A 16620-nucleotide genomic window follows, 5' to 3' on the forward strand; every position below is an offset into this window, starting at 1 on the left:
GAATGTGGGCGAATTATAACAGTTTATCAACCCACGCAATCAACGCCATTACTCGATTGAGATGAGAAAGAGGTCGACAGTATCTAACGAGAACCGTGTTCTACCGGGAAATCCATAAATCCGATTTTACTCGGAATCAAAGAGAAGCGGCGCAATTACGATCAATGAAGACCAAAGGCTCGGGCTCATCGAATGGTAAAAGCAACGAGAATTCCGGAAATGTCTATCGTTTCGTCATCTGCAAACGTGGGAAAAGCGAATACGCGAAAAAGTCTACCATTCTTCTGTGTTCAACCGTGTCTTTTTTTAGCAGATAACATTCGTACGTGTGCACGCGTGTCGCTAACGTTTAGAATTGATGGTTTACTGTCGATGAAACTATGTACGTTGTTATTATCGAACGTGTAAACAAGAAAATAAATGTACGTTTCGATAAACATTCGAATTGACAATTGCACGTTCGCGTGCGAATATGGAAACGAATATGGAAACGTTAAGAGAAAATTGCGAATTATCTGGTGAAATGAATTTTGGCATCTCTGATTTCACATGTTTTTTTTTTAATAAATGACAATAAAAGTCTGATTCGAAGGTGGGTGCTAATAAAATTCTGAGATATGCAAAATTAAATCAAAGACATCTTTTATTGAACTTCTCAAACAATGTAATTTGAGTTAGTGCGGTACAGCACTATAGCGACATTGGTTGACCGGCGTTGATCAGTCTGGACGACGAAGCAGAATCGAGTGTATCATCGTTTCGTTATCACAATACCTTGTATCGTCAAACGGCGATGTTCAAAATAAATACATCCAGAAGGAGAGAGCGGAAAGGATCGAATTTCGAAAGAAGAGAAAGAAAAAAAGGAGCGAATCCACTCGAGTCAACAATCCATGAAACAAAAATGTCGATAATTCTAACGAAAAAAAAAAAAAAAAAACAACGCGCGATCCGTGTGAAAATTTTTTCGACGTTCTTCGAATCTCTCTCGCTCTCTCTTTCTTCTTCCAGAGATCAAATAGCGTAAAGCACGATTGGCAAATGATCACAATCAGCAAACACAAAAAGCAAAATAAAACGGGAAAAAAAGCGTTCGTCGAAACTCCGTCACGATCGATAAAAGTAAGGTCGAATGTACGTTTCGCCGATCGTCAATTGCGATTCGTCCGCGATAGAATCTTTACAAAAAAAAAAAAGCTGAACGTCAAATATAAGTTCTTATCTCTCCCGGTCTGAACAGCGGCATCGTTTAACAAAACGAAACAGGCAACTTTTTTCATCTCGATACGTTCGAATCGTTTTTATCAATTTTCGTTTCTCCAGCTGCAGCCTTCGAACGTTTCATATAGTATACGAGACACCAGGTTTGTATACCACGGCTCTGTTCCATAAGCAAAAAGAGACTCGACGATTCGTCGCAAATAAATTAAATTTTCCTCCGTTCATCGTTTGTGAAAACAATAAATGGACAAACTTCGGGGGCGGAGGGGCGAACGGTATCATCGTCGAAGCTGTATCGTACTACGAACTCGTTCCGCAACATGTATCCGGATTGGCGGCGACGGTGATGCGTTCTCGAGCGAAAAACCTTTATTCCGGAAAGGCGGATTGCAAGTGGCATCCGATCGTTTCTCCACGGACGCTGCCAACGAACGATGCACTGCTCGGTAGAAAAGAAAAGAATGCGTGATACATTGAAAAATAAAGGAAGAACGTGGTGGCGAATTTATTGGTGAACACTATACAGGCAGGGTAAGACACGCGTTTGGTTACACAGCAGCGAACGTGATACCGTGCAAACGGCGTTACACTCGAAGAAAAATATCAACGAACGACGATGTTATTAAAGCAGCAACGATTATCTCTTGGCTTGGTATGTGATACGCGGTTGTTGCTGCTTTAACAAGAGTCAACATCAATATTTATCTGTTGCTACTTAGCAATAAAACTTGCTATGCACGATGAGGACCAGAGCAAGAGAGAAATATTGCTAATATAATTCTTCGCGTTTGGATTGCGCGTCTCGTTGGTTGAACCCCGGACGCGAAGCACGCACGCGCTAAGCCTAATTAGTCGTCGGTGATTTTCGCGGCACGCTCTTTCGTTGCCTTCGAAATTGCCGCATCGTCTCTAATATCCCCTAACAGTCTAATGGTAAATAAAAGGCGGACCGTTTAATACGCGACTTCTCCTATACACATATAGACAACGGTGATAATCTAAGTGAATCGCCTTAACATCTAGGCTTACAGTCTAAACGAAAGAGGATGGTGGGTAATGGATACGTGTGTGTGTGTGTATATGTGTGTATACATGTGTGTATGTTTGTTAAATATGCGACGGGTGTTTTTTTTCTGTCTGATTTCGCGTACGAAACGATGAAAGTTCGCGGACTCGTGCTGGGTCGAGAAACAAGATCGGCGAGCACGGGATGAGAAGCGTTATCGCGACGCCGTTTCACAAAATCACGCGAAGCTCGTGATCGATACAATCGACGCGCAGCTCGCAAACCGTGATCGATCGATTGGCTTCACCGTGCCCCGTCTTACGCCTTACGAAAATTCACGCGATGCCCTTTTTTCTACGATAAAACATTTTAAGGTCACGGCCGATGATAATTGGAGACCACGTTTCGTCTTGCGTCTATTCGATCACGTGGCCCTGTAATAACGTGGAGTCGCGTGAAAAGTAACTGCGACACGAGGACGAGTAACTCTGTTCGATAAATTTTCACGTTAACAAACATTGTACGCTAAAGATACTAAAGGTCTTGGCTGAACCAGAGACCAGCGAACATCTAACCAAGTTCCAATGTTAACCAACTTACTTCCTAGCACTTTCCAAAATAGAATCAAGGTCTGCCTTCCAATCTGTTTGTTTTGTACAGAGTGCAAGCTACAGATCAAAAGGCAAACGCGTAAGCGTCGACCAAACGTCGGACAAACTTGGTAACTTTGAAAGATTACGAGGCAAAATGAAATCGATACACCGAAGTGGAACACGTAGTGAAATTTACGAGATTTTCGAATCTCGCGTGTCAATCGCAAAGGACAGACAATTTTAGCATTTCTCGACGATAGATACAACTAAAATTTAACTAACGTTGCAACAATGTGACCACGAGGAATGCTTTACGCATTTACGACTACGCGAACACGAATCGCGCAAGTAGCACGAAACAACCTCAAACTGTTAGCCATCCTTCCGGCCGCGAATTTCTGTTTATCATGAACTTAGTTGCAGGAACAAAGGATTCGCGGGATATTTGCCAGCCACTGCGCTACTAACCGCAAGAAACGTTTCAGGAATGATCGAAGTATCTCGATAGTAACACGGATCGATGTTATAACGTTCACGCGTAAACGTGACTCTACTTTTCAAGTAGCCAAAGTACGCAACACGATATCGAACGTATTCGAAAGACCAAACAATTTATGGAACGAAGGTTCAAAGCGAGTTTCGCAACGACGACACAGGAAACGATATTCGACAATGAGAAAGCAATTGTTCAAGAGGTAACGAGGATCGGAGAAAACTGTCGGGCATCGCGTGATTAAAAGAGGAAAAACGGGGAACGCGAACTTTCTTGGCGACCAGCGGCCGATTCATCGTTCCGTTTAATTACTACGTTACGATTTAAACAGTCACAACTCTAGTTGTTCCGGTGACGGTGGTTGGCAGCGAGGGGAAGCGTTATCTCGTTGCAAACGTTGACAACGGTTGAGATCGTACGACGCGAAAGAGGAGACGGTGGAAAGAAAGCGAAAGAAGTTGAAAGAAAGGAAGGGCGAGGAGAAAGAGAGAGAGAGAGAGAGAGAGAGAAAAAGAGGCGATTACAGGGAATCTTTCTCTCGTGCGATCAGCTTTAGGCTGGTAGTCGACACACCTGCCTTATCGTTGAGTCGATTCGCTTGACGACACGAGCCAACCACCGTTTATTAGTAGCATGTTGTCATCGATAAGCAGACCGCGTGTATTCCCGACATCAAGGTACGATCCTTTAGACCTACTCTCGTGCGTGCTTCACGAGTGCACGCACATCACGTATACTACGTGTATACAACGTACACCGTTAGGAAGAAGAATCGTTCGACACGTAGCTTTGCTCGTTACCGTCAGTTACACTTGTTCGTCGTTTCACCCAGGACTGCTGGCAACGAGGGCGTCATCGCGGGAACAAAACCGAGGAAGGGAAGAGATGGAAGTAGGATATAATTACAGCGACGCGCGTTACTTCGGACGAAAGGAGCGAAGGTTTTTCGCAGAAACGGATAGCTACCGTTCGAAACTCGAGCAGTTTTCGTCTCACGCGGTCGCGCACGCGTCTACGCAAGTCCGTTCGGCTTTGTTCCCTATCGACGAACTAATTGAATCTACAGGGCCACCTCTCTTTCGCTCGCACTCACGCGTCTTCCTTTCTCTCCTTCTCTCTCGCTCGCACAGTCGACGTGTTCACGCTCCCTGCTACTCTGCTTCTTCTTTTAGCCTCGCGTGTACGCACGCACGCGAATCGAAGAAGAAGGAACGTTCGCAAACACGGACAGACGCGAAAATGTTCTCTCTTTGCACCGTAACGAGTCGGACCAGCAGACACATCGAAAGAGAATCTCGGATCCCGTGTTCATTCCTCCGCTTGCAGCAACGTGCGGAAATCCTGTTGCAGCTTTGACTCGTGGTAGCTCCAAATATCGCTGAAATCTTCCTCGTCCTCGTCCACCTCCTCCGCGAAGATACATTTCTTCTGTTCCGATATCGGCGCGTTCGGCGACAGCGAGTAAAACTTTATCTCCAAATCTCTGTGGCCGTTCGGCGACGTGATGATCTCCGTCGAGACCTCCAGCTCTTTCGGCGACTGTACGGTACCGTTCACGTCCATACCGGATGGTCCAACGTTACTCACAGGAATACCGATAGAGTCGCCGCGCCACAGCGTTCGACGTTTCCCGCTCTCCGCCTGTCCCCTGTCACCGATCACGCCGAAGTCTTTGCTAGGCGTGCTGATCTCCTCGCTGAAATAACTGGTCGGATCGCTCCAGCTGCGCCTCAGTACGACACCGGTGCTACCGGTGCCGTCTTTCTCTTGATGGGCTCGAGGAACGTTATCGCCGTTGAAAAGCCTCTCGATACTCTGCTCCGGACAATTGAGGCTCGGCCGGGACAAGAATAGCGGCATCTGCGAGAAGTGGCCGGGACAGAAGTCGGTCGACGGTGACGGGGTCAAGAAGGGCGAGTAACAGTTCTGTTCCACGTCCCATATGAGAGCCGCGGGATCGCAGTACCGGCACTGGCACGGCCCTAATTCGTCGTTGATGCCGTCCTCGCAGCCTGTCGTCGCCGTCGGCTCGTTGTATTCGTGCAGATAGCGCAGAACGTTGTTGCCGTTGACGGCGTGATTATGGTAATGGTGATGGCCGTTATGTCTGTAACCCTTTGGCGGAATGGTGCGCATTTGCGCCGGCACAACGATGTTTCTGTTGTCGTCCAACACTTTCACCTCCACGTGCCGGTGCGGATACCTTTGCCTCGCGTCGGCTATCTCTTGCACCGACATGCTGCCCGTTGTCCTTTCCCTCGCTATGGGTGGCCTTCTATGGTTTCTAAGGTGAGGCGCGGCTTCGTAACGTTGCTCGTAACAAGCCGGCACGTACGATTTTAAAGAACCCGCGCTCGGTTGTTCGTTGGCCACGCTCGAATTTGACTGTTGCTGTTGCTCGTCGTGTTTCGCTTCCACGGAGGCCACCGTGTTGTTCGGCGGTTTTCTGTCCTTCTTCCTGCGCTTTCGCGGCTTGATGATTCGTGGTAAGCTGTTCTCGGAATTGTTCGACCCTGAACTCTCGTCGCTCGCGATACTCAATGAATCGATATTCGCTATGTTGTTTCCCGTGTTCGTCGTTTCCTTGGTCGTCGCGCAGTCCGACGATTTCGCGTTCGTTTGCTGTTTCTTGCCGAGCTCTATCGGCCTCTGGGGCCGCGACGGTGGACACCTCACCGAGTTGTTCATCGTACAGTTCGATGTCACGGTAGCTACGTTATTGTGAACGTAACTATTCACTGCGCCCGTATTGCTGCACACCGCATTAGCAATGCCATTAGCGTTCCCGCTGTTATGTATCTTGCCGCGATTGTGAAACCGATTGGCCAGGATTAGCGGCGCTCCCTGCGTGTGAATGGCCAATCTAGAAAGTGGATTCTTGTGTAGGTGAACCGATACTTGCTGATCGCAAGCCTGCTGTTGCTGCTGTGGCGGCGGTGATTGTTGCTGTTGCTGCTGACCGAGCGACGGTGACGATCTCTGCGTGCATCTGCGAGGGCTGCACGTCATGGATATCAACGGAGCGCCCGTCCAACCGCCAGGTCCGTACTGCACCTGACATTGTTCCGTTCCGCTCGGGAAGTTCACAGTTCCGTAACAGCCTCGCGTTTTCCCGCGAATCACAGCTTCCTGTTTCCTACCGACGATTGGCTTGTGCGATCCTGGTCTGATGCTCGACGATATCAAACAACTACCGATGTAACGCTCCACCTCCACGCCGCCCTGGGAGGCCGGGCTCATCTTACAAAACCCGCAACCGATACCACTTATATAGCAACGACACCGTTATATTCTCCCGATTATCAGAAAATGCCGCACCTCACGGTATTCCAATCGTTGACAAGTACGTTACACCAACACGTTACTCCATTGACCCAAATTCAGGTACAACGTTTCCGATGCTTCAACGGTATCACCGGTTTAGCCCATTGTCATCCTGAGCCTCTTTCGAGTCGATACCACAAACAGAACTGTAACACTGTTAACGATCGATCCAAGCTGAACAAGCGTAAACAGCGTCGTTTCGTCAGACACGTAGCGTGGAACGATCACGTTCCAGACAACGGAAACGACCGATTAAATACGGCAACGGCGACAGTTAAGTGGATCGAAATACAGCGCTCGGTCAGACAACCATACGGGACCGCGGCTGCAACGACACTGAAGCTCGCTCCACCGAACGCGCTTACGCCGTCTTTCGCATCGCTCTGCGACGTGGAGATGCCCCACCATGCTACCCACTGCCCCCTCCACCGTCGTTGTTCCCCACCACTAGAACCACGCTCACCGCCGACAGACGTGCCCCCACCACTCTTCCCATCCCCCTTTTCTTTACGATGTACCTCTCCACACCGTTCAACGAAACTTTACCATGCTCCTATACCGCTTATATACACATAACATTGTTCCTTCCGGTGGACGAGCCTGTCACAATTTAGCAAGGTATCGGAGAAAGCTGGGCAAAGAAGGTAAGTTGCGTGGTGGTTGACGTTAGCCGGTAGAAACTTTCCGACGACATCGACCGGTGAAGACGAATTTCAGACGACCGATGCTCGTGGCTGATACGCGCTTCTTTATGGCAGATAATCCGAGAACGCCACAGCGGTATGTATTGTGTCTCGTTGAGGTAACTTAACGAAGATCACGGGGAAAGTAGAAGCTCAGCAGCCTCTTTCGTATCAGCGTGTTGCCGTCACTTTTTCTTCTACTTTCAGCAAAATTTATATCGCTATCTTATTCGGCAGTCGTAAAAGATTGCGCGTTTCAGAGTGCAGTGAACCACGCAGTTACCAAACAGCGCATTAGACTGAGCTGATCCGATAAAGAATTTTAGAGAACGTAAACAGTACCGTGGAACGTGGGATTTTTATTTTATGGATTAGATGTTGCAGCGCTCTCTCGGATGTATTGTAACGGTATATAAGCAGGTCTCTTACAACGTTTTCTTAAAAGACGTAACTTCCAAAATCTCGTGTATCTTAGGAAATAGTTCTACGGCGTAGGAACGGTGTAGAAAATGCAAACGCTAATGTGAGGCCACACTTGTAACTCTTTGTAAGGATTGCTTTGGGGTTTCAATAAATCAAAAATATCAAAACGTTGTTGCATCTGACATATAACATTCTTTAAACCTCAGGGAGTATTTCTTCACACAAAATTAACACGAAAATTTAGTAAATTGGAATTGGAATTCAGGGAAGTTCAAAAGTACAAGCTACGGGCATAGCCATACGCAGATCGCGATCGAGCGAAGCAACAAAAAAGAAGGCGAAGTTTTAATTTGAAACGATTTGTCAGGGTCCATTGGAAGCTAAAGCGGAGAAAGGCGGAGCGTACAAGATATATATAACGTCGAAGCAAGATGTGAAAAGGAGGGAAGGAAAATCCTGCGAGGACACGAGTTATGTCTTAACTGGCGTAAGTCTGGAAGACCGTCATCCGTGAAGTAGATGGCACGGCGACGAGACTAGAAAGAGTAAAGGAATAGAAAACGGGGGGAAGGGTCGGTCGGTAGAAAGAGAAGGAGAGGAGGGAAGCCTGATATCTTAGATCAGGTTACGGCACCCTCGCATCTAGGCCACCAAGCCTTTAAAAGTGGGTCACAAGTCATCAATCGCCTGCGGCACGCTACCTTGCTCAGTTGAACCCTCGCATACAACCCACCTACTCTTCTCTGAAACGTCTCATCTGGAGCGAAGTAACGCGACACGTTCGGTCCCTCCTTTCGTTCATGCTGGCGTTCGCGTTATCGTGTGTGCGAACCCCGTGTACTTGTTCACCAACGGCAGAAAGCGCGATCACCAGATTCCACGTCAGCGAACAAGAGACACGGCGACGAAATTAACACGTTACCAAGCAACGGCCGCCACCACGCGTTTTCTCGGCTACATTTTCGAGAGGCTCTTACCTAGTAAAGTATACTTAGATTGATACACACCGCAGCTCAAAACTACCCGACACTTGCTTCTTTTTCATGAGTTACGTTTTAATTAGAGAATTATCGATAAGTGAGACTGCACTGATTTTTACGATCGTCGTGGCTACGTCTGATGTATCGCGACCCGATTACAGTGATTTTTAACAGCCAGTACGCGATAACGAAACTAGTATTCGTAATTGCCTTTTATTCGGCAAGTACTTTGGCCTAGGATTCTTTCGTTTCTGAATTCTAAGTCGGATCAAGAGGAATCATTCTAATTAATGGAGAAACTACCGATGTTAATTTACGTAATGATAGCTTACTGGTAAACGTATGTAGTAGCTTGCACGATAAGTAGCAAGATCAGATTTTATTGCTGTTTTTATATAGCTAATTTATATTCGTAGTTTAGTATTTCCATAAGAAAATCCGCTCTAAGTACTGTTCCTGGTTATTAATTCTGCCATGGATGTTTCATATGTCGTGACCTGATTAAAGCGATCTTCAAAAGTCGATATGCAATAACGAAATTTGCAATTATGTCTTATTTGTATTCTACCTTTAGATTTTTCAATTTCTCGGATATAAGTCACTTTAAAGCGAATCGATGGAAGAACTTTCGATGTTACTGTAAGCAGTAATACTTAATTAAAAAGTGTATCTAATAGCGCATATGACAAATGGTAACATTACATTTTATTGCTCTTTTTATACAGGTAATTTAGATTTGTATATTAGTAATTCCATAAAAAAACGTTGTAAGTACAGTTCTTCGTTAATAATTCTGCCATTAATTTCTACACATCAGATAAGATTCACATATTGTTACGATAAATCTACCAAAGCTTTCACATACTTACGAGAAGTACCGAATGCATTTAATATTTTACCGATTCCGTTGTTTATTTCTATTTTCATTTTATATTTTTCGTTATAAAAAAATAGTTTCGCTTTCCTAGTAAATATTTCACTCCGGCAATTGAGAAATTGCAATTCGAATTCAATAATTAGCTAATAATAATTAGATAAGAGTAGTGGGTATCGAGATAAGAATCAGTGGTGGAAATGCAAATAAGTTTACGACTTGTCAGCAGATCTAATGAATAATAAATTATGATAATTAAATCGAAGAATGGGGAACGAGAGAAAGTTGGAAGATAATAGTTACTTGTTGGATTCTTCGGTCAACTTCAATCGACGCGACTCCCACCGGTGTATCCGAGAAATTTGTAATTCATAAGAAATCAATACGAAACTAACTATCATCTTCTAATTTCCTTTGGGACCCAAGTAAACTTTGTTGCTCTCCGGCGAATTCACTTTGCATATCGTTCGATAAACGACATCGTATATGCCAACAAATTTATGTCTTATTCATTAGCCCCGATCGATATAATCAGCATGGATGAAATTCAACGTCACATAACGTACGATTTGCACCAAGTCCGACAATTTTTAGATGGAAATCTGGTGTTTGCAACGCGGCAGAAACGTTTGCTCCTGTTATCACGCGTGTTTGCACGTGCTGCGGATTAACACACAATGCAATCGTCTGCCACGCCTTCGATGATCGTCAATGTCTTTCAGATGCGTATGTATATATGTGCCTGACCGTCATCGTAATTCATCTTTACGTATGACAGTATACAGGGTGTTACATCTAATGTCTCACGAAGGATCGAAACTATGAAAAACGTGTTCGTATAAATACAAGGATTATTTATACAACTTTATTATACGATATAAATAATTTTTCTGTAAGTGGACGAGATATCAGAGCGAAGCTGATTATTTTCTAAACAACAAAACCTCTGTACTTTTTATTCAACGTTTACCAAGACGAACACAGCGGGAATTTTGTCACTGGAATTTATCGCGTCGTAGATTTTCCCGAATTTTGCTATGGAACGCTTTATGTCTGTCAAAATGTGCAGGGAATTCGACTGAAATAAACGGACGCGTGGCCTTAAGACTAATGAAACGCGATACATTTTCTATGAGCGTAGTTGACGCGCGAACTTGTAAGGAAAGCTTTCTCGGTTCGTCGTAAATGTACTTCCTGCTATGAAATTTATCATAATTTTATAAGCCACGCGAGCCGAGAAACTCACGGACGTCTTGGCACACTTTCCTAACGGGTATTCCGTGTAAGAAACTAATCATGCCTGACATTATCGGCCTGGGCTGAAGCGTATATACGCGCTCGAAACAGCGATACGTGGCGTTTTTGTGAAAGAGAAATGACGCATATTAAAGAGAGCAGAGAAAAGTAGACGAAGTGCTACGTGAAAGTGCGCCGCGTGACCGTTGTGAAAATCTCGGTCGATACGTACGCCTGAACGGGTGATTTTACGGTGAAAGCGATACATTGAAATATTCACCAATACCACGCAATGGCGAAACGCTTTCGTTTCTCACTTGAAATTTACCGCCGATCAAACCTTCCTTAGTTGCCCCATATTTTACGGCACGTGGAAAAGTGGTTTTGCTAACGTTTCAAAGATAACGTTGCTTGTTGCAAAACAAATAAATTCCATGAATCAACAAACATATATTGAATCTTTCTATAACAGGCAGACTAGATTTCTCTATAAAATCCTCAGCACGATTTTCAAGTATTCGTTCAATTCTTTGGCGCGTACAATGACTTTCGAGTGTAAAATTTAGATAATTCGTTGTCGTTAAATGATTGTACCAAGAAAGTAAGTGATAAAGAGCACGCAAAATGTAAAATTTCAATTATCGTAAAATCGACAGGAGAATTCATTCGGGAACTGACGTTGGAAATAAACAAAGGTGTTTTGCAAAGAAATACTCTAAGAGCAATATGAAAACCAATATTGGAATCGTAATTAAAACAGAAATTTTCGTTGCTTAACGTTGCTTGCAGAGTTACTCAAAGTGTTGGTTCATAGTCATTGTAATAAAAATTATTAATAACACTTTTACGAAGTCGCTATTTTCAACCTTATATTTTTAAAAAAAGTTGAACCAAAGGTCGGGTTTTCTTTTTTTTTTTTGCAGATTCGTGTAGAAGTTTACAAGATAAGCCAGTCTCGGTACTTTTCTTCGTCGCTGTGTATAGTAAAAGTGAACACAACGCGGTCATCAAACGTGCATTTCAATTTCAATTTCAATGTACAGTGATAAATGTGTACGTGAAACACGATTGCAATCAATAATTCTACATAAGTACATGCAATCTTAGAAACCGATTAGCGAACAATAATAATTTGAATATCGCATAATTAATCGTTAGTTCATATTTATAGCTGCGGGTGTTAAGGCGTTTCGCGATTAAGATCGTGAGAGACGTCAAGAAGCTCGAAGATGGCATTCTTTTCACGAAATACAACGTTTAAGAGCTTATGTAAGCCGGCATTAATGATTACGCAACCTCGAAGAATCCTGTAATCGAACGATACGCGTTTCTAGAAATTCTAACATTTCGTATGTTCTCCGACTAATGGCGGTGGATGCAGCACTTTGAAAAAGCTACAGAGAAATTACCAACACCATCTTGCCAGACGTCGTCCTCTAAAACTACGAATATCAATTAGTTTCACTTCTCGTTTGTGCGTTTCACTGAAATATCAAACATCCAATTGTTTGCTGAAATCTATACAAATATATGCGTTTCCTGGAGAAAGTAAAAAAAAAAGTCTGATAATACGACACGAGTGCGCGTGTGTCGACGAGTTTTATTTGTACGAACATTCGATGCAACGTGATTCGATTCTTTTGTTATTTTGAAAAGCACGCAATTAGCGTTTCATGACGCATTTGAGAAATGCAGGTGAAGCAACGCAGTTGTTTTGCGCAAATCGCTGTTTATTCATGTAAACAATTAGCAAGGTAAACATTGTTAATGTGTAACACGGTTAGCGTTGACGCAAGATACTTTATGATATTTCAAATATTTTATTTACATATGTGGAACAATAACAAGCAATCGATGCAGTTTTATTGCATCGTTGGAAATCTCATATTTTAACGAAATGTCGGTTATTGGTCAGTTTATAAAGATATTTTGCAACGTTACGCCGATGCTATTAACAATGTTCCAATCTCTGAATAAAATATGTAACAGCAGTTCGACACGATCGAAGCTCGGAACACGCAGTCGAAAATGCAGAAAATCTGATAAAAACGCAACAATTCTGCATTTTGGATTCGCCTGCGTACAATAGCACTGAGAATCCCATTGAATATTTATGGAGATTATTAGAAAAGATGAACGCGCGATTCATACGTTTCTCTGTCGCCATCAATTACGGAATTACGTGGTACGATTCAAGACCAAAGGTATTAAATATTTCTGGATTAGTGTCGAAATCTAATAGTAAGTATTCGAACAATACGATAAATTAGTTCGGAATGTGTGAAAAATTAAAAGTAACATGATTTATCGAAGCATTGGAAGAACGAACGCACGGCGGTATATTTTTGCGGACATGTGAAATATTTTATTTGTCGTCCACAACTGTCTCTGTCATAAGTGTTCCGTGGTATATGTTCGTCCTTTATTTACCAGCGAGATCACGGAAATATGCGATTGTAAGAAAAATTTATTCGCTATGATTTTTACACGCTAATCTTTTCGCCTATGATATAGTTCGTTGCTATATATCAAGCAGAGTGCAGGATTAAAACTGGTCGAACCACTCGGCGAACTTGTGATTTTATTTTCGAGCATTTGCGTTAACTGACTTGCGTTAACGAGCGATTTATAGCGCTCGGATAATTATAAAAATAATTCATCGGTTTTGCTTGTAAAATGGGCGGTCGCGCATTGCAGATGCTTTCTCTTTTTCTTTCTTTTTTTTTTCTTTTTTCGTTGACCGTTAATAGGACGGCCGGGTGTTTTCTAGACAGCGAAGGAAAAAAGGGAGGGACGAAGATGCGTGGAAAAAGTGAGAGAAAAGACAAATAGGGGAAACAGCGAGCGTACCGGGGAAAGAAAGCTGGGCAAGTTAGTACATCGATTACGAGAAGTGTCGACCACATGCCTCGGTTCCGCACCAAAAACAACACAGACCCTCTACCTTTTGTACAGCCGAAAACAACCACCGTGGGATACGTTTGCGCACACTTTCTCAGATCTGTCTCCACGGGACCGGCCAAAAGGTTCGTCCTTTTTCTACCCTCTCGCTCGCTCCCTTCCAAGTTCGAGGGGCACTCGATTATTACACCGAAACGGCTATAACTTTTCCTAGAAGGCATCCATTATCGTGATTGTTCGCGGGTTTACGGCCGACGCGACGGTGTAGAATCGCAGCAAACTATGTACACTATCGGTCAAAAGTATCGGGACGCCTGTTCAACTTGTTTTCCACGAGTTGTATTTCGATTAGGAAACTACGGATAAATCGAAATTCAATGATTTTATATTTGACAATCGCCATAGTGACGCACGTGAAAATAAATGAAATACGCGATGTTTAAATAGTATTTGTTATGATAATTGGTAGGTGAAACTAACTTCTCTCTAGGCTACAGTTTTTTAATTACGTTCACGAAAATATGAATTTGCGCGTAAATATCTCTAATTACGTGTAACAAAGTTTCGTAAGTTTTTCTGAATATAATGAATAGTGAAATCGCACTAATTAAAACGAGCCTAAAGTCCGAACGCAAATTTAATTGGAATTTTTATTAGTTACATAAAAATAAATTCATATTGCCCTGATGTTGCCGTGCTTTATTTATTTATAACTTTGTATATATATATGTCGGGTTAACATTAGAATTTAGGGCGCGTAACGATTCTTCGTTTGAATTAGCCATCGTTTTACGAAGTACAATGAATATTGAGTTTAACGAACAATAAGTTTGACGAATAATACGATTAACGAATAATAAGTTTAACGAATAATAAGATTAACGAATAATATGTTTTACGAATAATAAGTGTAACGAATAATAAGTTTAACGAACGCTATTAACAATGTTCTTGGGTTCAAACGAATCCACGGTCAACGGGATAACTCTTTGCTATGCGTAGAATAATTTTAGGCACAAAATACGATTGCTGAGATGCTCGGTATAAACTGCTCGATGTGTCACTCTCCAAGGCGATCGCACGAATAATAAATCGATGGAAATTTTCCTCGCTGTACGATTCCATTTGTTTGTTATATACTCGTTGGAAGCATAGAGAAAGTTCCAATCGCCGTTGCTAAGCAGTTTCTGCCTGGAGTTTGATTATTAATACAACGTGTGTCCCATTATATCGACACCTCCGAGGTACAATCCCATGTGGCTAGGCTCGTTCTTGAGGCCGTATGCCGCCACAACCACATTTCTAGGGAGAACCATACAACCACTTCACACCTCCGTCAGGCAAAACGTCCATCCCGTGACCGTGGCTACGTTCGGCGACCAGTTGTCACCTCGAGCCCAATCTCGCTATCACAAATCTCGAACGATTACAATCAGATCGAATGACAACAATTGCTTAATTACAGCTATGATAAAATCTAGGCTAAAGCATTAGAGGACTTTCCCAAAATTGCAAAGGAAAGGCTCCGGTTTTCCTTTCATCTCCGACATATATATGCACGGTATGATCAAACGTATCCGGATATTTGCTCGTTTCTGACAAGATCTATTTTAATTACAAAACTAGGGATAAGTCGAAATTAAACGATTTATTTCTATGTAATCAGCGTTGAAAGCTTATTTTATTATATTTGTGTATTTTAATGTTAGCAAACGGAATTCTATCTTATAAGGGATTTAATATACGTATACACCGAAATGAACATTAGCGAAATTAAAATTAATATTAGCATGACAGGTACCACCATGGTGACAAATATCTAGCACAAAGTTACGAACATTCGTATGTAAGTGGGAATTTCAAGCCTTCTTTTCATCACAACTGTGTAATAAAACATTGCCATGTGGTTCAACTGGTTTTCGGGCGCCAGCTCAAAAATGTTTGTAATTATCTCATATAGAATTATTTTATACCACGTTCCTTAACTAGTGAATCAGAGTCAGATCAGCAAGAGTTTTCTATTCTGATGGAAAGACCGGATGTTAGTAAGAACAATGATATTTAAATAATACACGCACGTAACAATACACATAATATATGTCGGATTAGGGTTGGAATTTTCGGCGTTCCATGAACCTTCGCTCAAATTTACCATCGCGGATATTTATTGGTACAAATGTGGGCACTACAAGAGGCTATAAGTAATAGCGGCGATCGGATGGTCCAGATGTTGATGACAACGAATTCAGATTCGATAAGGAATCTACGGTCCACGGGATGACGAATGCGATGTGATACACGTATAACTCCACGACAAGTAAAACTTATCTGCATGAACTCTACCAAACTCCAAGTGGAACTGCCCTTATATATTCCTCTCCCCACCTCTCGGGTCAATCCTTATTTTTAAGAAAAGCCACATAATCATTCCATCCCTCTGTCAGGTACACGACCCTTCCGTGACCGTGGCTACGTTCAGTGACCCGCTATGCCACTTCGAGCCCAAGCCCATCGTCATAAAATCGGATTAGAACATTAAAATTATTTCTTATTTTTATTACCTAAGTGTAGCTGTAGTAAAAGTCTGGACTAGGGTATTGGGGCTGTTCCCAACATTCCAAAAGGGAAGTCCCGATGTCCTTTCATCTCAGACATATATATACAGTAAAATATATTATATATCGTTATATTTTTTAATGGTATTGTAGATGGTACTTTGTAAGCTGGCTACATAAGTGGCCAATTATGGAATAGCGCTATTTTTAAAGATCCGACAAATGGACATTCATCAAACAGTTATAGGCTACCTTGAGTGTTTCTTTTGGCAAAGATATGTTTCACAATTTTGCAGTGTAGAAATACGAATCAAGTGCCTAATCTGAACAC

The 16620-nt window shown here is 42.8% G+C and overlaps 1 protein-coding gene across 1 annotated transcript; it reads right to left on the minus strand.

Moving 5' to 3' along the window:
• Positions 1 to 624: 624 nt before the first annotated feature.
• On the minus strand, positions 625 to 6975 carry LOC117207524. Its single transcript, XM_033447829.1, has one exon. The coding sequence runs from the start codon at positions 6551 to 6553 to the stop codon at positions 4622 to 4624; it is 1932 nt and encodes a 643-aa protein (XP_033303720.1). The 5' UTR covers positions 6554 to 6975; the 3' UTR covers positions 625 to 4621.
• Positions 6976 to 16620: the final 9645 nt, after the last annotated feature.

Source organism: Bombus bifarius, unplaced genomic scaffold (assembly GCF_011952205.1).
Source record: "Bombus bifarius isolate JDL3187 unplaced genomic scaffold, Bbif_JDL3187 scf7180000008035, whole genome shotgun sequence".
NCBI classification, from domain to species: Eukaryota; Metazoa; Arthropoda; class Insecta; order Hymenoptera; family Apidae; genus Bombus; species Bombus bifarius.

Bases quoted from the DNA above. Each gene is read 5' to 3' on its own strand.
- LOC117207524 (XM_033447829.1), bottom strand. From the start codon at position 6,553: ATGAGCCCGGCCTCCCAGGGCGGCGTGGAGGTGGAGCGTTACATCGGT.